The sequence below is a fragment of the Eretmochelys imbricata genome, chromosome 9 (assembly GCF_965152235.1).
Source record: "Eretmochelys imbricata isolate rEreImb1 chromosome 9, rEreImb1.hap1, whole genome shotgun sequence".
Lineage (NCBI taxonomy): Eukaryota > Metazoa > Chordata > Testudines > Cheloniidae > Eretmochelys > Eretmochelys imbricata.
This window is the reverse complement of record NC_135580.1, coordinates 44,633,729-44,654,531: the sequence shown is the minus strand read 5'-3', so window position 1 is coordinate 44,654,531 and position 20,803 is coordinate 44,633,729. Positions and strand designations below refer to the sequence as shown.

The following is a 20,803-nucleotide window of genomic DNA, read 5'->3' as shown; positions in this document are numbered from 1 at the left end:
GTGGGGTTGGAGGGGTTTTCCCTCTTTCCTGTTCTTCTCGTGGACTCATGCCCAAGGCTCCAGGCTTTAAGCCCTGTGGTTCCTGCTCTAAGCCCATGCCAACAGGCGACCCCCATGACTCTTGCCTGAAGTGTCTGGGGGAATCTCATCAAGCTGAGAAGTGCAGGATCTGTAAAGGGTTTCATCCCCGGACTAAGAAGGAGCGGGACTTCCGTTCTAAGACAGCTCCTCATGGAGGCGGCTCTTAGCCCTCAGCCTCTAGCGGCACGCCAAGATCTGGCACCGAGTGCCTTGGTGCGCAGCTCCCCGGCAGCAGCGGTAGGAATAGCACCACAGTTGGACTCTGATAGAGACCTGTGGCACCAACGTTCCCCAGCACCGCAGCCGACATCATCGGTCCAGCACCACTCACGCTCTTCTGGCCAGAAGCGGCACCGGAAACCAGAAAAGGCTGACCCACCTCAGCAAGCTCCAGCCTCCCTGGAATCGCCCACAGAGTCGCATCCCATAGCGGAGTGCCATGGGGCACAACTAGCGGCTTCAGCACCGTTGACTCCGACCCCAAGGGCGGAGCCGTTGAGTCTGGTGCGACTGGACTCCCCGACTCGCAACGTGGTTGAGGTCCAGTTGCCGTCTACTCCAGATACCTTCACGGCTGCAAGGGATCTGATTGCCATGACAGTGTCGGCATCCCCTCAGTAGACCAAGGCACCGGTTCATGTGGCACCGTCCCGGGGCAAACCAGCACTTACCCACCCGCCAGCACCATCGGTCGAGCCACGGCACCGATCCCATTCTCGGAACCATTCCCACTCCCAACACCGTTCACAGTCTCAGCACCACTCTCCATCGCGGTGCCACTCCGACTCTCGGCACTGGTCTCGACACCACTGCAGTCGCTGTCAAGGGGTAGATCCCAGACCCAACGCTGCTCTCAACACCAGTCATCGTCGCGGCCTAGATCCAGGCCCCGGCACTGATCCAGGTCCCGGCACCACTCCCTAGCGTGGCAGCACCGTTCTCCATCGTCTCGTCAATGGGACTCGGCGCAGACCCACTCAGCACCACCATGTCCATCACGTTTCACCTCTCGTTCATCAGGGTTGGAGGCAGAGTCGCACTTGTCAGACTGCCGCCATTTGGAACTCAGCCGCCTCGATTCAGGGGCTGGATATTGGCAGGCGCAGGAGCAAGGTCCCGCTCAAGGGTCTACTCAATGGCCGTTTTGGACGCCTTGGGCACACCACCAAGCCCAAGGTGATCCATCTGGGGCTTCTCGATCAGTCCCATCCGAGCCGTGAGTACCAGAGGCTACCATTGAGACGGTGGTGTCTTCCCTCCCGGCTTCAGGCCCTCCTCCAACTCCAATTCCTGGTACTGGCACCAAGATCGCTGGCACAGGGCTCTGCAAGAGGCTCCAGATGACCCTCTTCCTCCCGTGGCCGGCTCCTCATCCTCACCCGATGAGGTGGTGGTGGGCACTGCGGTATCGGGTCCCCCTCCAGTAGACCTCCATGCCCACCACGACCTCTTGTACAGGATGGCGCAGAATGTGAACTTTCAAGCGGAGGCGGTGATAGAGGTGAAGTACCCTGTGGTCAATATTTTGTCCGCTGAGGCTCCATCTAGGGTGGTCCTACCCCTTGTTCGGACCATCCAGACCACCGCCAGAACAATCTGGCAAATGCTCGCATCCATTCCCTGACTGCTAAGGGAGTGGAGTGGAAATGCTTTGTCCCCTCTAAGGGGGACTATCTCTATACGCATCCACAGCCCTGTCTACTGGTCGTGGCCTCAGTGAATGAAAAGGAGCGGCATGGTCAGCAAGCCCTGGCACCCAAGTCAAAAGAGGCCAAGCACCTTGATCTGTTTGAGTGCAAGGTTTATTCCTCGGGGGGACTTCAGCTCAGGAGTCCTAACCAGCAGGCGCTCCTGAGCCGATACAATGTTAACTCTTGGAACTCCATGCTGAAGTTCAAGGAGTTAGTACCTCCGGAGTCCAGAGAGGAGTTTGGGGCTTTGGCAGAAGAGAGCAAAACAGTGGCACGGACCTCATTGCAGGCCTCATTGGACGCCGCGGACTCTGCTGCTTGGACCTTATCTTCACGAATCGCAATGAGGCATATCTCTTGGCTGCAAGCTTCTGGCTTGCCACCTGAGCTTCAGCAAACATTGCAGGACCTCCCCTTTGATGGAGAGGGTCTGTTTTTGGACAAGACCAATTCAAGGCTGCAACGCCTTAAAGACTCAAGTGCTATAATGAGGTCACTGGGCATGCACACACCAGCTACCCAGCAGAAGCCCTTTAAACTTCAGCAGCCTCCACAATGCTCCTATCCCCCTCTTCAGCCGAGGCAGGATTTTTATAGGAGATGGGGGCATAACGGCAGGAGGAAACCCTCCAACCACCAGTCTGGGCAGGGCCAGGGCCCGTCCAAACCCTCAACAGATTCTAAACAAACCTTTTGAAGGGACAGCCGAGGACGATGTACCGGACCTCGTTCAGGATCCTACCCCACCTTTCTTGAATCTTTTATTCCGTTTCCACTGCTTGGTCCCTCATAACCACGGACCATTGGGTCCTTCGCACGGTGGAAAGGGGATACTCTCTCCAATTTTCTTCCCTCCCTCTCACAGACACCTTCCTGCTCCCCTGGACAAGTAGTCTATTCTACGCCTTTCCTCCATTCCCCCTTGTGCACAGGGTCTTGCACAAAGTGCGCAGAGACAGGGCGCAAGTGATTCTGGTGGCTCCAGCGTGGCCCAGGCAGCACTGGTACACGATGCTGTTGGAGCTGTCTGTGGATGCCCCAGTCCCATTGCCTCTTCTTCCAGATCTCCTCATCGAGGATCACGGTCACCTCTGTCATCCCGACTCGCGATCGCTCCACCTCACAGCATGGATGCTGCATGGCTGAACCCTTCAGAACTTCTCTGTTCAGAATCTGTGCAGCAGGTATTGATGGGCAGTAGAAAGCCCTCCACTCAAGCCACATCTACAGCTAAGTGGAAGAGGTTTTCATGCTGGTGCACTCAGCACATCGCATCCCCCCTCCAGGCATCCATGCCTCTCATTTTGGAGCATCTTCTGGACCTAAAGCAGCAAGGCCTGGCAGCATCCTCGGTCAGAGTTCACCTGGCGGCTATCTCGGCTTTTCACCCAGGTGCGAATGGCCACATTGAGCATACAAAACCCTTCAGGAAGATGACCCAGCTCTTCGTTGCGGTGGCGGACCGGATGAAAGGCTTCCCGGTCTCCTCTCAGCAGATCTCTTTGTGGATCGCATCCTGCATCCGCGCTTGCTGTGATCTGGCCAGTGTACCGACCCCGCCCCTCACTGCTCAGTCGACAAGGGCCCAGGCTTTGGCAGCGGCATTCCTGGCCCAGGTGTTGATCCATGAGATCTGCAGAATCGTGACTTGGTTCTCGGTACACACTTTCGCGTTGCACTATGCCATTGTCCAGCATGCCAGAGACGATGCGACGTTTGGTAGAGGGGTCCTACAATCCATGTTGCTTCACTCCGACCCCACCGCCTAGGTAAGGTTTGGGAGTCACCTAATTGGAATCGATATGAGCAAGCACTGTAAGAAAAAAAAAAACAATTACTCACCTTTGTAACTGTTGTTCTTCGAGATGTGTTGCTCATATCCATTCCAAACCCCGCCCCCCCTTCTCCTCTGTCAGAGTAGCCGGCAGGAAGGAACTGAGGAGGCGCTGGGTCGGCTGGGGTATGTATCAAGCACCATGAAGGCGCCACTCCAGGGAGCTCCACAGCCTACCCACCGGGTGTTGCTAGGGTAAAAATTCTCCGACAGCCATGCACGCGGTGCGCACACACCTAATTTGAATGGATATGAGCAACGCATTTCGAAGAACAACAGTTACAAAGGTGAGTAACCTTTTTTTTTCTTACCACAATCCTATGATGGGGCTTTTTTTGTCCGTTCCACGTGTAATTATGAATTGAGTTCTGTTTGGATGTCTCATTGCTTTCAGAAAATTTGTACATTTTACAGTTAACATAATGACAAGTTTGTGACGCTTTTGAGGGTTTATTGGAAGTGTCAGGCTTTTAAGAGGTAGAAGGGCAGTGGGATTAAAGAATGGAATGAAGATATGGATTTTCCCAAAGAGAGAGAGGCAGCTGTGGAACAGTGCGTGACTTCCAATCTCTCCAGACAAATATCAAAGCAGCAGTTGTGAGCAGTGTCGAGTAGGGCTGGAAAGCATCTGATAAGTACAAAAGGAAAGGTCAAAAATGTATGCAACCTTTTCAGTTACTAATGACTGGCTGTTAAGGGGAATAATACATGCAGGAAGGAGACAGGATAGTTCAGAGGAATGGTAATTGTCATCTTTTGGCAGGGCTGTGGTTAGATTCTCATACAGAGAAAATAGAGCTATGCACATTTACACCAATTGAGAATCTGCCCCTCTTTTTTTTTAATTAGATCATTACATTTAGCAACATGATTAGTATTCAGAGCTGTGTGCATTTCTATTTCTCAAAGTGGTGAGGGGAGTATCCTCTAGTTTACCAGACTTTTCTACAAAAGAACTGCTGGAAGACTTCTAGTAAATCCACATTAGTCTGGTAATGTTTGAAGTGCAGCCTCTTTAAGTGGCATGATTAGCAGGAACTGGTGAGTGCAAACACTTTGTACTGTAAACTTGCACTTGTTGTCATTAAAGAGAAGAATCTCAGGTAGTATTTGTTCTTTCTTCAGCCTTGTGTTCTTAAGCATGGAGTACCAACATGTGCCCTTTAATTACCTGAATTTCTCACTAGACCTTGGGCATGTATCCATTTTTAAATGCTTTTCCCATCATGTCTTAAGTAAGGCTGAATGCTTCTCTTTTAGAGTGCCCATCTTCTTACACCAGTGGCGAAGAACTCTGCCAAAAACTGGAGGAGCTGCAGCAGTTTCTGAAACAAGAACCAGAGAATGATGAGGAAGTGGATATCCTCAGCTTTACTGAGCCACTGAAAATAAACATTAAGAAGGAACAGGAAGAGAAACAAGAGGAGATGAAATTCTACTTGGCCTCCCTGCCTGCGTCAGAGTTTGTGAGGGACATGGCACAGAAGGTATTGAAACATGATTCACAAAGCTAATGAACTGCTACTGAGCTAGTAATTACCTTATATTTATAATAGTGTATTTTGTCCAGATGGATCCTGTGGTGCTTAGTTGATGAAGAGCAAGCGATGTATTTCTTCATAGTAGCGGATTGGGGAGAAAGGGGAGATCCTCTGTGTAGCAGCAGGGGAGAAGAGAGAGCTTTTCTCCTTCCAGTCCCATCAGCCAGAGGGGAAGAGGGTAAAACTTTTCCTTCTTGCCAGTATCTGAGCAGAACTCCATATGCAGACCACGTGCAAGTCATGGCCAGCACAAAAGGCAGGATGTTGGGGGATGAAATAAAACTATTTAATACAGATTCAATCTTCACAACCAGGAGAGGACAGAACGTGAAACTATCCTAAACCTAGGCTATATATAGGTACAAATTTAACAAGGGCTGGGGGGCTTTTGCTCCCCAAGTGCCCCCAAATCAAAATTGATTTAACTTTTTCCGCGTTTTAGATATGTCCCCACAGCCATTTGTCTGATCGGGTTTCACCTGCACTGGATATTCAGATCTAAACCCTGAAATTATATTGTACTAAAACTTTACAGTGTTTATTTGTTTTTTCATTGTAACTAGTTATTCTCGAAACACATTGTTCACTGTCATCTTATCCGTAACAAAGCGTTATCTGTTATTGGTTATTTTATTTGACGTTGTAATCTGTCAGATTAAAAATTCTCTCTCTCTCTCTCTCATTTTATAGATAGGGATTTCTTTTCAGCCTGTTGAGCTGCACAAGAACGTTTATGCATCAGTAATAGAAGATATGGTTTTAAAGGTAAGCTATTATCTGACAGCGATTACATGTCTGTAATTGTATTAGACCCAGTAGTATAGATTAATGATCAGTTCAGAAGACTTGCACAGAATCAAGTGTTCAGTCTGTGTGCGTGCGTGTGTTTAAAACCTCCTAACTGTAGTCTGTTGGGAGGGAGACAGTACTATGATCTAGAAACACCTAAACTCTAATCCTCTGATATTTATTCTGACACTGAATCACTCTGTAACCTTGAACATGTCACTTTGAGTTTCCCAATCTGTAAAAAGAAGATACCTACCTACCCTATAGAGATGTTGAGGATTAATTAGTGTTCGAAAGGGGCTAAGTATTTTTTCCCCAAGTATTGCTGTCCCTTTTTCGACTGTGATGTTAGGCCATCTGGATGTTAGGCTGCTGGATACCTGAAATGAGTGGTAGTTCTCCTTCATACAAGAGTATGATACCAGTATATGTCATTTGCAACTTCGGATAAAGCAAAGAATATACTATTTATCACCAAAGCCCTTTAACAGCTTGAAACTGGGAAGTCCTAGTGGTATTATATTTAGGGCTCATACAAATCACTTTTAGCAGGGCTTTGTTGGTCTTAGGACAACAGAATCTTTTTCAGGTTGTTGGTACAGTTTATAGTCTATTGGCTGATCAATTTTATAAAAGCTAACTGATTCCGGAGTTTAAAAAAATAAAAACCAAACTTTTGACTGAGCTGCTGCTTATTTATGAAATTGAAGTCAGATAAAAATAATATCCATTGCTTAGTCTTTTCACATGTCGTCCCCTAACACTGCCTTTGTCTTAGGCCACTGAACAACTTGTGAATGATATCCTAAGGCAAGCACTGGCTGTTGGGTACCAGACAGCTCCTCACAACAGGTACAGTGACTGACCTCCTTTTTATCATTTATGCCATTTACACAAGTTTTACCTGCTTTAAGAAATGGTTAAAACTTCACATAGTTCATTGTGAGCAATGAACCCTCAGTGTATAGAATCACAGAAATGTAGACCTGGAAGGGATCTTGGGCAGTCAAATCCAGCCCCCTCGCTGAGGCAGGACCAGTTAAGCCTAGACCATTCCTGACAGGTATTTGTCCAACCTGTTCTTAATGCTCTCCAATGATGAGGATTCCACAACCTCCCTTGGAAGCCTTTTCCAGAGCTTAACTATCCTTACAGTTAGGAAGTTGTTTCTAATAGCTAACTTAAATCTCCTTGCTGCAGATTAAGCCCATTACATCTTGTCCTACCTTCAGTGGACATGGAGAACATTTGATCACTATCCTCTGTATATCAGCCCTTAGCATATTTTAAGGCTGTCATCAGGTCCCGCCTCAGTCTTCTTTTCGCAAGACTAAACCTAACTAGTTTTGTTTTTGTTTTTTAATTTTCTCAAAGGTCAGATTTTCTAAACCCTTTATCGTTTTTGTTGCTCTCCTCTAAACTCTTTCCAGTTAGTCCCCATCTTTCCTGAAGTGTGGTGCCCAGAATTGGACATACTCCAGCTGAGACCTCATCAGTGCCAAATATAGCGGGATAGTTACCTGCTATGTCTTACATATTACATTCCTGTTAACATACCCCAGAATGATATTCACTTTTTGTGCAACTGCATCGCACTGTTGATTCATTCAATTTGTGATCTACTATAACTTCAAGTTCCTTTTCAGCAATCCAGCTGTCTCGGAGATCATTGCTAACTGTTCCGAGATTGCTTCAGCTAGTTCCTTCAGTACCCTGGATTAATTTCTTCAGGCCCTGCCAACTTGAATACATCTAACTTATCTAAATATTCTTTAACCTGTTCTTTCCCTATTTTGACTTGTGTTCCTTCTTCTATGCTATTAATATTAATTGTGTTGAGTAACAGGTCACCATTAAGCTTTTTAGACTGAAGTAAAATAGGCATGAAATACCTCATCCTTCTTGATGTCATCACTTATTAGCTCTCCTTCCCCGCTACGTAGAGGACCTACACTTTCCTTTGTCTTATAGCATGCACACTTTTGGTCTTTGCAGGATGTCTGTTACCTTTGTTAAATTGTTTATAATTTTATTTTATTATTACTACAAGAATTACTGAACAAAAATCTTCACTCCGTTGCTGGCTTGTGTAAGGGGTCCCACTTTCATTGAAGGCTGTCTTCCTTTAAAGATGACCGGTACGCATGAGGGTGTAAAGTTATTGGTCGCCTGAAAACTAACTTTAAAGTGATCAGCTTAGACTATAAGTGTGGGCCCAGTATTTTCACCAGAAGAACTTCAGTTTTACAACTGTTTGCATTCCATTCTTATGATTCCTGGGCTGGCAGGGGCTCGAGTTTTCTGTAGAAGCAGCAAACTCATCCTCAGTCAGTCAGGGAGGGAGAATTAGCGAAGTGCTACTTTTCGCCCTTGAGCAAGTTGAGGGACCATGCAAGGACTTACAGATGAAAATTAAGGGGGAGGCGGCTGTCTTCAGGATTCTGGGATGGATGTGGAATATTTGATCTACCCTGATCAAAACAAGTTGACCTACAAATGATCTGCCAGTGGCCTGACAAGACCCCAGTAGCCTATGTAGTAGCATGGGAATCAAGTAGTTCTTACAGTAACTCCTGATCCAAACACTATTCTCCTTTTGTTTAGTTGATTTAGGGAGTTCTTCGCCCTGTCTTCATAGTGTTCTAGCAGAACTTGAAATTGGAAAAAAAAAAAAAACACCTTAGTGTTTAACATGTGCAAGCAAATGGCTTAATTAAAATACTGCCTGTTCCACAAAACTGATACTTCAGCACTTCCCTTTAATTTTCGTATGCTTATGCCCAAGGAGTATTCCTCCAGATTTTCTGATTAGCATATATTTTGTGCTAGGGCATTTTAATACCTTTTCTCTGAAGCTGTAACACTATTATCCTTTTTTGGCTTTTTCCCCCCATTAGTAAATTTATTGGCCTGGCACTTCAGAGTCAGTTGGCTTTTTGCATACTGTAATAGTTTCTTTGATTCGTTCTCTGCAGGATTCCAAGAGAGATCACGGTGATGAATATTCACCAAGCCATCTGCAATATTCCCTTTCTTGATTTCCTCACAAACAAACATATGAGGATATTAAATGAAGAACAGTGAAATAACCTGAAGATGCTGTAGTAACAATGGATTGAAGAGTGAAGTATTTAATGACAATTCCACCGTCTCTGTGGGACGCTATTATATACATTTTATAATGTTGGGCTATTAGATCGTTACCTCCAATTAAAGATGCACCTTAATGCAACAAAATGATGCTCTGTTCCAAATCAAGTTGTTAGATTGCAGTGTTGTTTAGTCAGTAAGTGGACGAGCAGACTTCGTCAGTTTGCATTCAGTTGCTAGCTGAAAAAGACTTGACAGCGAAATAAGCCTTCTCCAACTGATGGCTGGATAGCTTGCTGAGGTGATGCATTTTTAAGATGGAGATGATTCTTTGGCACTTCAGCTGCCTTTGAGGCAATCCACAGACCAGTACAGGTTTTGCTCTGAGCTGGGGGGCCATTGGAGACCATTTTCCCGAGGTACTGCGAATACATGCAAAGCAATAGGCAGCTTTGGAAGCTGGTTTGTTTGGAGGCTGATATTGTGTTGAGCGATTTGTGAAGATATAGTTGAACACCGTGAACGTGGCTTCTGTTACATAGCAGGATCAACCATACAGCTAACTGTACGGTAACAAATATTTCCTTCCTTTAGGAGGGACTGAGTGAGCACCTCAGACATCCCAGTGATGGTAGGTTGGGGGCATGGCCAAGATGAATAACTAACGTCAAATTTAAAGAGACTAACTGAGCATGTGATCTATGTGAGGGGAAAAGTAAAGTGACTTGGATGCATGGTTCATTTTACAGAGAACTCTGTGTCAAGATTTCTGGGCATTGATTGGCGAGATCCTTTGCTTTCCTAGCAAGTATTGACCTTTGGTGCTGGAAGAATCCTAGTTAGTGAGCTGGAGAGCAAGCCACTAGCTCTGTAATACTTGTTTAAATCTTTGGAGAACATTAGTCGATGATCAGCACAGATTGTGAGGAACTGACAGCAACAAAGCTTTGGTTTAAACTCTGTATAGCAGAAAGATGCCCAGTAGGATTGGGGAAAACATGGGTACTTTGGACATGGGAGCATCTGATACCATGGCTGTGGATAGAACTTTTACTTCCGGTCCCACCACTCACGTACATTAGGTATTACCATGTTCTCCTTCTTGTGAATGCCACATCTGACGGGCACACCTGCAGCCTTGTGAATGCTAATTGTCGTAAGAAGGTCTAACCGGGAATATAAAAATCTTCCCAGTATGTATTTGGCAATATTGTAAACATACTGTCAAGGTTCAAGGGTCCAAAATTTGACTATTACTTTATCAAGCTTTCAAAGTCCTTGTCTTTTTGAGGCAGTACCACATAATAGATTGAATGAGGGCCTGGGAGCTGGGGACTCCTGAGTTCTGGTCCCACCTGGGTCATTGATTTGCTGCTTGGGCTGGAGGAAGTTGTGTCACTGCTCAGTGCCTCAGTTTCCCCACGTTCAAAATTAGGAATAAAGATATCTATCTCATAGGGGTGTTCTGAGGCCTAATTAATATTTGTGCAGCAATTTCAAATTGTAAAGCATTTTAGAAGTGCTAAATAAGCTTATTTTGTTGGGGAACAGGGTGTATTTCAAAACTAATACTTGAGTGCTTTTTTCACTAGAAAGCTTAATAAACTTGATGCCAGGAGCTCTGCAGTTAAACACAACTATGTGCATGATCGAGGGAGAGTGGTTCAGCTGAAAAAAGGTGGTTTCAGACTTTCAAAGAGCAGTTACAAACCAGAATAAAATTAAATTAGTTTTTAAACTATAGACCCTTGACACTGTCCTCCTCAGGCCAGAATTGGCCATTGGTGCCCACTGTAAAGAGAACCTTCGTCTGCAGATAGCCCCATTGAAATCAACAGGACTAGAGTCCAGTACTGCTCTGTTTGCCCTTAACATTGAAAATGGGACTGATGAGAGGGAATTGGAGTCGGGCTCTGAGATGAAGCGCTTTGATGGCATTGGAGGGGATGTTTTAAACACTCTGGAGCCCAACTGTGGAATTCTCACTTGTGCTGGTGAGCACCCAGCAAGAGCCGTTGCATGAGAGCGCGCTTGCTGCCTTAGGAACAGCTGCACAGTCCGGCCCTTACTCTACAATAGTCTGAAGTACTCTTGCTGTGGGGACTCTTGCTAGAGCACAGTGGCTGGGCCAGTGCTGAGAGCAGAGAGGAATCAGTTTAATTTAGGAACGTCAGGCCCTATCTTAGCTTCCCAAAGTGCTGTTACAGCCTGGCAGCCTCTCATCCTTGCTGTTTTATTTGCAGGCTGTAGGGAAGTCAAGCCTCTGGCACCTTTTAGATACTCTTGTACACAATTTCTAAGTTAGGGAAGAAGATTTTATGCAGCCTGGGATGGGACGACAGAGCCTATGTGGCAGTTGGCCTTTTGGGCAGCCAGTGCACTGGTGTTCTGGAGTGACACATGCACTTCCATCCCTTAGTACTAAATTATTCATTGGTTGCCTGGTTTTCAAAAGTGCCGAGCACCCAGCACCTCCTATGGATTTAGGAGCCCATCTTTGGGCACCTGCCATTCAAAGTCTTGCCCCAACTGCTTGAGCCACATGATCTTTCTGTAACACTAGAGAACGAAGTGTTCAGCATTTGAGTTCTAAAATGGCCCCTCAACCAAGGCATCTATTCTATAATAGTCTGAAGGAGCTACGATTGAGTTTCTTGATTCATTTCTGAGCAAACCCAGGTTAATATAGTTACCCCTAGGAGAATAATCCAACGTGAAATTTGCTAAGAACAAATTATCCATTGAAACCAAAAGCGGCTACCAGTAATAACATTCGTTTAGTCCTCCAAATGTAGGACATTTTTGCAAAAAGGTCTTTGAATTTTCAAGAGTGGTGGGATAGACATTTCTTCATGAGAAGATAATCTGTTCCGTAAGAACTGAAGGGAAGAAAGTTGTGTCACAACAAGGGGAAGGCTGTAAAAATTGGTAAACCAAGTTAAGTGTGGAAGAAATTGGAATATTTCTAAATATTCCCCTATATCCTTTGTGACTTTTTTAAAGAGTCTTAATGTCAGTCAAAGATCTCCTTACGAACATTGTCCATATTTGAAATGTTGAGTGTTTAAATCCTCCACATTCTGTATTATAATGTAAAATTGTGTAATATACATAAGTTTACAATAAATTCTTTTATTAGTTGTGATGACATTGTCTGACTTTCACCTATTACCCAAATACAGTTTTTCTAAACTGTCATTCTGCAGCATACACCATTGCACTGCATGTGTCACATAAAACAGGTGTGCAAAAAGAAACAAACTCCTTTGTGCCTGAAGCAAAACTGGAATTTTATCTTCTGTTGGTTCTGCAGAAAACTTGATAGTTCTTTAAATGTGTCCAAAGCAAAAGGTAGCTTTGCCTTTGAGGTTTTTTTATGGTTTATTATGAACGTTTCGTTCTTTTGAAAGAGGGAGCCAGGAACTGAGCAAAAAAGTTTAATCTACCCCTGTGGAAGGTTTAAGCTACCCTTCATGTGCCCGTGCAAACAGCAGCAGATTTATTTGCCCTTAGAAATGAGTGAAAGTTGAAAGGTAAGAGAAGAAATCAAACTGGCTTTGAGCAGGGTGTTAATTTTCTTGACAGGAACGGTAAAAATTGTCAATCATCATGTAGTTCAGAAGATGAGAGCCTTGTACTGTCTTTCAGAATACTGAAGTCCTGATTCTCATTTATAGTAGGGTCTTTAGTGTAAATGAGAATCAGGCCCTGGAAGACTAATCAACAAATGGACAAAATTGTCAGATTACCAATCTCCGTTATTAACACCCTAGAAATATTTTTGCTAAAGCCTTCCCTCATGCTGATTGACACATTTATAAACATATTTATAGGAAATAAATATTTCAGTTGCAGAAGATGGAAAATGCATTCATACAGAACACTTACCACATGTGTGTATTTATCATGTTTTTCTAATTTTCTATTATTACCATCCCTTCCAGTAAAGAAGGTATTTCCCAAACAACAGCCATCTGGCTGCAATTGTATGTGATGTTCACAGCATGCTGTGAATATCCCAGGTGGCAGGGGCCTGACATTGCTATGGAATCGTTAAACTGACTTCTAATTGATGCTTTACCCCAACCCCTTAAAGTGACTGTGGTGCTTGCAAAAGGTGCTAGATTGCTAGCCCTTGAGAAATAAGTTCTTTGTTTTGGTACAGAACAGGTACAGCAAGGCACCAGCAGTGAGCGTATCCCAGTATGCCTCCTTCCTGATCACCTCCAAACACAGGCAATTCAGTTCCTCTGGCCATTCAGTTCTTGCCATTTGTGCTGTGAAAGCAAACAAACCTCCGCTTAGACAGAGATTTGCACTAAAACCATGAACTGGACTGATCCCATTAACTTACCTGACAGTGATGGCCTATATGAAGAAAATATGAACTGTTAACCCAATATGCCCCATATCCTGTTGCCAGTCAAATGAGAAATACATGGGGAAATTAATTTATAAGGAAACTTTTTTACATCAAAGATCACTAAAATGTTACTCAGCTTTTTAGTTGATCAGATCAAGTTACCAGAGTTCACTCAAACAACTGAACACGCAAGAAAGTCTATTCAGACGTGCAGAAGTGCAAATGTTCCTCGCTTCCCAACTAGAGCAGTGGAGACAGTGTTGCAAAATGGACATAAACCTCTCAGCCTCCAGACAGGTTGGGTGACAAGCCAGCAGAATGTGGAACACCTGTGCTTCATTCATTGCACATCATGCTTATAGGACACGGATTATAATAGGTCATAACTATAAAGTCTGTTTTTAAGGGATATTGTGTGACTCAAATAAACCACTCTTACAATAGGATTCACAGAGAGAAAAGACCATCGCTGGTTTTATAGTTAAAGACTTGATAATCTGGATATTGTGGCATAATATGTAACCCCTCTCCTGCATCACTCCTCTCACAAACAGCGCTCTTTATCTTCTCCTGCTCTCCCCTGCTTCCACCTTGTCCCCCTTACTGCTCCCACCCTTTCCTCTGCCCTTTTGTCCACCTCCTCTCAAAACCAGCTGTTGACCCCATGCAACCCTGAGATAAGCGCAGAGAATATAGCGCCGCAGAGGGCTCCCCGCCGGTGGAGTCCTGCCTGGTCAGCTATCCTGAATGACCAGAGTCCCCTGCAACCCCTCTGTGCATCCTAGGGGCTCCCCGCACAGATTGGAGCGTAAGTTCTTCCTTCAATAAAGCGTAGTTTACTATTCTTAGGCCTGAGCATCCTCCTTTCACTGGTATCTTCCCCACCACCCCCGCAGGCACAATTGGTGTCACGAACAGGATACCAGCGGAGGGATGCCTCTTAGGGGAAGGAAGGATTATGGGGAGGGAGAGAGCCGCATCCCCGGGTGGCCCTCCATGGGATGGTGGGCATCGGTGGCTCGCAAGCTGGCGGAATTGGTTGCCCCTGCTGCATGGCCGGAGCTCGAGCAGGAGTCGGGGGTTACCCCAGTTAGGCTGGAGGAACTGATATCCAAGCTCCGGCTGGACAAAGTAGGACCCACGGAGTGAAAAGCGGCGGGGGACCTGGGATGGGTCTTCCTGACTGCTCCGTGCAGTGGGCAAGGCGCTGCTGGTTCAGCGCCAGAGGATAGGAAGATTAGAGGTTGATTTGCAGCAAGCAAACGAGGCCCATTCACTAACCCAAGAAGTCATCGCTAGTACGGCTGAATGGGTCTAGCGATTAGAGCACCGATGCAGTTATGGCAGCTCACATTACGAAAGGGAGGTGGTGGTGAAAGGGAGGACGGCAAGATGTGCGTCCCCTTGCCATATGCGCACTGGTACGCAAAAGCGATTGGGATCCAGAGACCTGGGATGGGGACAGTTGGGAGACAAGCAAGGCGAGTCCCCCAGGAAGGGGGATGACAGGAAGGCGGGGCTGTACCCACAACTGCCTCCTGTTGTCGAAATACGAGGGACCGCACAGAGAGAACAATCAAATGGTAGGAAGGGATTCTATCCAGGAATTGAAATCCTAAGCTACAGGATTTCATGCAGCATCCCAAGGAACCGCTGCTGGCCTGGCTGCTACTGTTGTGGGACGATGGGGTGGATGCTTTTACTCTTACCCCCTGAGTTAGGCAGGATAGGCTCACTCACTACAGACCCCCTCCTTCACAGGAGTCTCAAGATAGGGGCCAGCTTGGAGGCAAATTACCTGTATCCCTCCCTCATGGCACAGTTGACCATGGCTGTTAAAGCTAGCTGGAGCTTGCCTGCAGATATGGATGATGGGTTGGAACAGTAGGCCTCCATCCCAGAGGTGGTTAGCCAGCTCCGACAGCTGGGCATGCTCGCCGGCATATTGTCCGAGGATTTTGAAGGGCCTGATGTTGTAGAGCTGACCTGTACCATCCGCACCTGGCTTCTGCGGAACGCCGCCCCACACACACACACCTGATCTTGCCGATGGTTGGGGGGGGGCCGTAGGGTCAGTGGGAGATGCGGCACAGCTAATGATGCAATTAATGGAAATGGACGGTATGATGAAAACCACAAAGCCGCGGCAGGTGAATGTGAAGCAAAAGGAGAGGGTTAGCCACAATACTGTGTTCAAAGACCTACTGAAAGCAGGGATTCCTCTGAGGGAAGTGGATGGGAAAACCAATGCTGAGCTGTTAAAACACTGGTTACAGCTTAAGCCAAAACAGCGTACCAAGGAGAGGATGGGGGCCTCGATGAAAGAGGGGCCCCAAAACAAGGTCGATGGCACCCCCCAGCAGCCCCAACCGTCTGCCCCCCCGGCAGACTATATTGAACAGAAGCTGCCCACCCAGTATTGACGGGGTGGTGGGTCCCCCTAGCACCTTACCTCCAGGGCAGGGGGGCGATGTAGTGGGGGACCACCTCCCTTAGGTCCCAGTGGAGACCTACTGGCCTAGCGGAGGATGACAACAAGTAATGGCCCTTGTGGACACAGAAGCGGAGGTGACTATATTGCATGGCACCCCTCCCCATCAGGGCCGGCCGGTAACTGTGAGCGGCCTCGAAGGGGCGGATGTTCAGGCCATGCCGATGCAGTTACAGCTGGCCATCGGCAAGGCGCCCCCCCCCCATATGAGTCACTGTTTTAATTGCCCCCATTCATGAATACATATTGGGTATAGACCTCCTCTGAGGGCAGACCACAGATACCGAAGGGGGACCCTTTTCCTTTGGGTGCCAACTGTATGACCGCGCGGTTGTAACCATGCTGCGGGGGAACCCCGTGGTGCTTCTGACCCCCACCACAGTAGTCAACACCAAACAGTAGCGGATACCTGATGGGCACGAGGAAATAACCCCTACCATTAAAGGTCTGCTCCAGGTGGACATCATTTGCCCCGCCACGAGCACATTTTACAGCCCAATTTGGCCAGTCTGTAAAAAGGACAGAACCTGGCGCATGACAGTAGACTACCACAACCTAAATAGGGTCACCGCAACCCTGATAGTGGCAGTTCCTGACATGGTCTCCATCATGGAGCACCTCGCAATGCGAGTAGGGCAGTGGCATGTCATGCTGGACTTGGCAAATGCCTTCTTCTCCATTGCCATTGTCCCACGGAACCAGGATCAATTTGCCTTTACATGGGAGGATTGGCAGTACACATTCACTGTGCTGCCTCAGGGCTACAAGTATAGCCCTACCATCTGCCACCAGTTGGTTAGTTGAGACCTGGAGCCGGTGACTCTTCCAGAGGGAGTGGTACTAGAGCACTATATTGATGATGTCCTGCTGAGCAGGCCCCATGAGGCGGCACTCTCCAAGGCCAAGAACAATGTGTTGCAGGCTCTGGCGGACTGGGGATGGGCTGTCAACCCTGGTAAAATTCAGGGGCCCAGCCAGGAGGTAATCTTCTTGGGTATACTTTGGTTGGGGCCTCAACGTAAGATCCCACAAAAGGCCATTGAAATAATTACCCACTTCCCAGAGCGCACTAGTATAAGCCAAGCCCAAGCTTTCCTGGGCCTCCTTGGATATTGGTGCACATTTATTCCCTGTCTAGGGTACATCTTGCAGCCCATACAAGCAGTAGTCTGGAAGAAAGCCGCGTTTAGTCAGGGGGCCAAGCAGCATGCCGCATTCCAGCAGGCTAAAGAGGCGCTCAGCCAGCACACAGTGCTGAGCCCAGGCAGACGAGGCACCCCCTTGGAACTCGAGGTAACAGTGGTTGACCATGTGGCCTCGTGGGGGCTGTGGCAGCAAGCTTAGTCTCGAAAGGAGCCCATAGGGTATTGGTTGCGATCCCTGCGAGGCGAGGCTGAGCATTATACACCCCTTGAACAGCAGCTGCTTGCAGTAGTATGGGCCCTGCAGCAAACGGAGCCCATAACGGGCGCGGAGCCTGTAAAGGTGCATACCCCGCTTCCGATTATGGATTGGGTCCGGGATGAAAGCCCGCTCACACGGACTGGGGTAGGCCAGACCCAGACCCTATGGAAATGGAAACACTACCTGCAGCTGCGTATGCAAATGACCCAGGCAAGCGTTACCGATGCGTATGCGCAGCTTCGGGGTGCTGCCATCTTCGAGGAACTGCCTTCCGGAGGCCAGCACACTTCTGCCCCCCCGCGCAAAGTGCCTCAACCCCCCTGTACGGAGGCCCCTCCCTACGCCTCCTTAACCGAACAACGAGAGGCCGCGTGGTTCACTGATGGATCGGCCTCGTACAGGGGGGCAGAATGATGGTGGCAAGTGGCAGCATGAAATCCCTGCCTTGAGGAAATACTGTTCGAAACCGGCCCTGGCCTGTCTAGCCAGTGGGCTGAGCTACGAGCAGCGTTTATGACCATCCCAGAGAACCCAGGGCCCCTTTAGCTGTATACGGAGGGCAGTCTACAAAGGCATGACACAATGGATGGCCGTCTGGCATGTGGCTGGCTGGAAGGTGCATGACAAACCCCTTTGGGGTTACGCCATGTGGCCTGCCGTTTGGGATGCCTGTAGCCAGAGGTCCATTGCTGTTTGTCATGTAGACGCCCACCTGATGGGGGAATCAGAGGAGGTCCGGTTCAACAGAGAGGTAGACAACATAGTCACAGTATATGTAGTAGCTGCCCCCGGCCTGGCTGAGTGGATACATCAAAAGAGTGGTCATCTGGGAGGGGAAAAAGCAATGCAGTGGGCCACTGATTGTGGCTTGCAGACCACGATCGGTGCACAGCGGGACGCCCGTCAGCACTGCCCACAGTGTACCAGGCTCTCCCCCCAGTGCTTAAAAGCAGAAAAGGGGTACCTGAAGCGAGGCCAGAAACCTGGGGAAGTAGGGCAGGTGGACTACATCGGCCCGCTGCCTGAAAGTCAGCGCCATAAATACGTGCTAACTGCAGTAGACACGTATTCAGGTCTGCTCTTTGTATACCCATGCGCAAGCACCACACAGGAACAGACTATAAAGGGGTTGGAAGAACGCATCTGCTACTACGGATCCCCCTCGAGGTGCAAAGTGAGCAGGGAACCCATTTTACAGGAATGGAATTAAGACAGTGGGCTAGGGGACGGGGGATTGCGTGGGTGTTCCACATCGCATACCACCCGCAGGGCGCCGGGCTTATTGAACACATGCATGGCTTGCTTAAAGAACGGTTATGCAAACTATCTCCCACTGAGTCCCCGGCCAGGTGGAGCCATAATCTTCACCAGGCCACGGCTGAGCTCAATGACCGCCCTCTGTACGGCTCCACCCCGTACACTAGATTCACGGGGGAGGTCATCGAGCGGCCCAGTGTGTTGAGAGTGCAGCGCCTGCACCCGCAAGCCCACCTCCCCATTCAGGCCACCCCGGGAAGTGCTGGTCTCGATCTGCGGGCCCTCAAGAGGGCCTCCCTCTACAGCCCAACAGCCGGAACCTCGTAAGTACTGGCTTGGCCATAGAACTCCAACAAGGCTATTATGGGCGCATTGCCCCACGCAGCAGTCTGGCCCTTAAGGGCATAGATGTTGCGGCGGGAGTAATTGACGCTGACTACACCGGGGAGGTGAAGGTGCTGTTGGTTCACAACAGCCTGCAGGCAGTAACCCTTTCCCAAGGCGAACGTATTGCGCAGTTGATTTGCGAGCACATTGGGTTGCCTGATGTCCAGGAGGTGGATGCGCTTGCACCCACCACTCGAGCGGGAGGGTTTGGCTCGACTGGACTTGTAGTTTGGGTTCACGACCCCATCAAACATAACCCGCTCGAAGGCGAAATCCTAGCTGACGGTCCCCGGGATACTCATCTTGTGCTGATAAAAGGGGAAGATGCCCCAATTTATGTGCCCTCTAAGCGTCTTTCTTCCAGGCAACCATAACTGCCGCACTGAAGTTCAGGCGGGGTCCATGGAGTGTCCCGGTTGCATCACCCGAAGGCCGACACTTGCAATGGCCCTACAGTGTGTTCTCTACGGCATAATCCTCGAACTAATTTTAGCTGCAATAGGTGACCAAGCCACATGGCACCAGAACTTGGCCGTCCAGTGGATGCAATCGGTGGCTCTAGCAGATAACAAATCGGACTGTTGGTACTGTGCACATGCCCCCAGTTGGCAAGTGCTGGTATTCCATGGGCCGCAGTGCCATGGAATGAATCCTGGGCCCTTAACGACACCACCTTTCTCACTAAGTATAATGAAACGCCCCCTTACCGGCGCCAAGGGACACCGGTAGTGGTACTGGGAGACACGTATTGGTGTGTTCAGCAGCTTTCGGCAACGGACGCCTCTCGTTCCATAGGAGAACTTCCCCTTTCCTCGTGTGCAGTGATAGCAGAATACCTGCCAGACACCGGGCAATTTAACGTTACTGCTGGCCCACCCGAACTGCACAGCGAGTGGATGACTGGAGAGGTGTGGGTCTCAAGTAACAATTGCTCCGGTTCTTCCAAAACCAATTTGACTTATACCTATGGCACCACCCTTCGCCATCGGTGGTGGCGTAGGGGCGAGTGGGGACTACATACCCGTGGTTTTCTGTATTCCTACAATGCCAGTGCCCCTGTATGGAGAACGTTCTTCAGCACAGTTAGGTGCATGCAAATCCTGCGTGCACATTACTGGTCTCAGCGTAACCAAAGCTCTGATAGTTGGTGTCACAACACCTCAGATAGCACATGGCTCCTCACAGCAGGGTTGCTGGGACTGTACTGGCTATGTGGCCGTTGGGCATATAAAACCCTACCCAACCAATGGTGTGGACCGTGCACATTGGGACGGCTCCTTCCCTATACATATGGAATGCAGACCATGCACGCTCATGCAGTGCAGAATTACATATTGGTGGCACGTCCACGACGGAGCCCAAACCCCATTGTGCAGAGACCCATGGGCTTTCATCAGTTTGTCCGCGCTTTCCTCCCCTGGCTAGGGGTGGCTGAACTGGAGGGGGCTAGTGTAAATATTTCAGCCACAGTAGAGGTTACAGAGAATAATGCCATAGATGCAATTCAAGCCTTGCAATTAGAAGTAGCTTCTTTGTCACAAGCTGTATTACAAAATTGTATGGCGTTGGACTATTTATTAGCCGCTCAAGGCGGCATTTGTGCCTTGATTAATGAAAGTTGTTGTTTTTACTCAAATCAGGATAAGCGTATCGAGCCTGATGTTCATAATATGATGGACCACTTGAAGGTGTTACATGACATGGGCTCTGAGACTTCTGTATGGGATGACCTTTGACAGTGGCCAACCACCTGGCTTCTGGATCTGGACACCTGTGGGAGACGCATCAGGCTCCTGCTATTGATTGGACTACTGGGCTTTGTATGTGCATTTGTCATTCTTCAATGCTGTGTAAATACCTCCTCCGCCCTCCTGG

At 48.2% G+C, this 20,803-nt stretch overlaps 1 protein-coding gene across 4 annotated transcripts in view; it reads left to right on the top strand.

Annotated features, from left to right (window-relative positions):
• The window catches only part of YEATS2 (YEATS domain containing 2), a 75,394-nt gene extending 63,223 nt beyond the window's left edge, over positions 1 to 12,171 (top strand). For all 4 annotated transcript variants that reach the window (XM_077825861.1, XM_077825860.1, XM_077825862.1 and 1 more), the window contains 4 exons: positions 4,867 to 5,093; positions 5,838 to 5,912; positions 6,715 to 6,788; positions 8,912 to 12,171. In XM_077825861.1, the coding sequence (XP_077681987.1) occupies positions 4,867 to 5,093; positions 5,838 to 5,912; positions 6,715 to 6,788; positions 8,912 to 9,020 (485 nt within the window). In that variant the 3' untranslated portion in view covers positions 9,021 to 12,171. The remainder of the gene's footprint in view (positions 1 to 4,866; positions 5,094 to 5,837; positions 5,913 to 6,714; positions 6,789 to 8,911) is intronic.
• Positions 12,172 to 20,803: the final 8,632 nt, after the last annotated feature.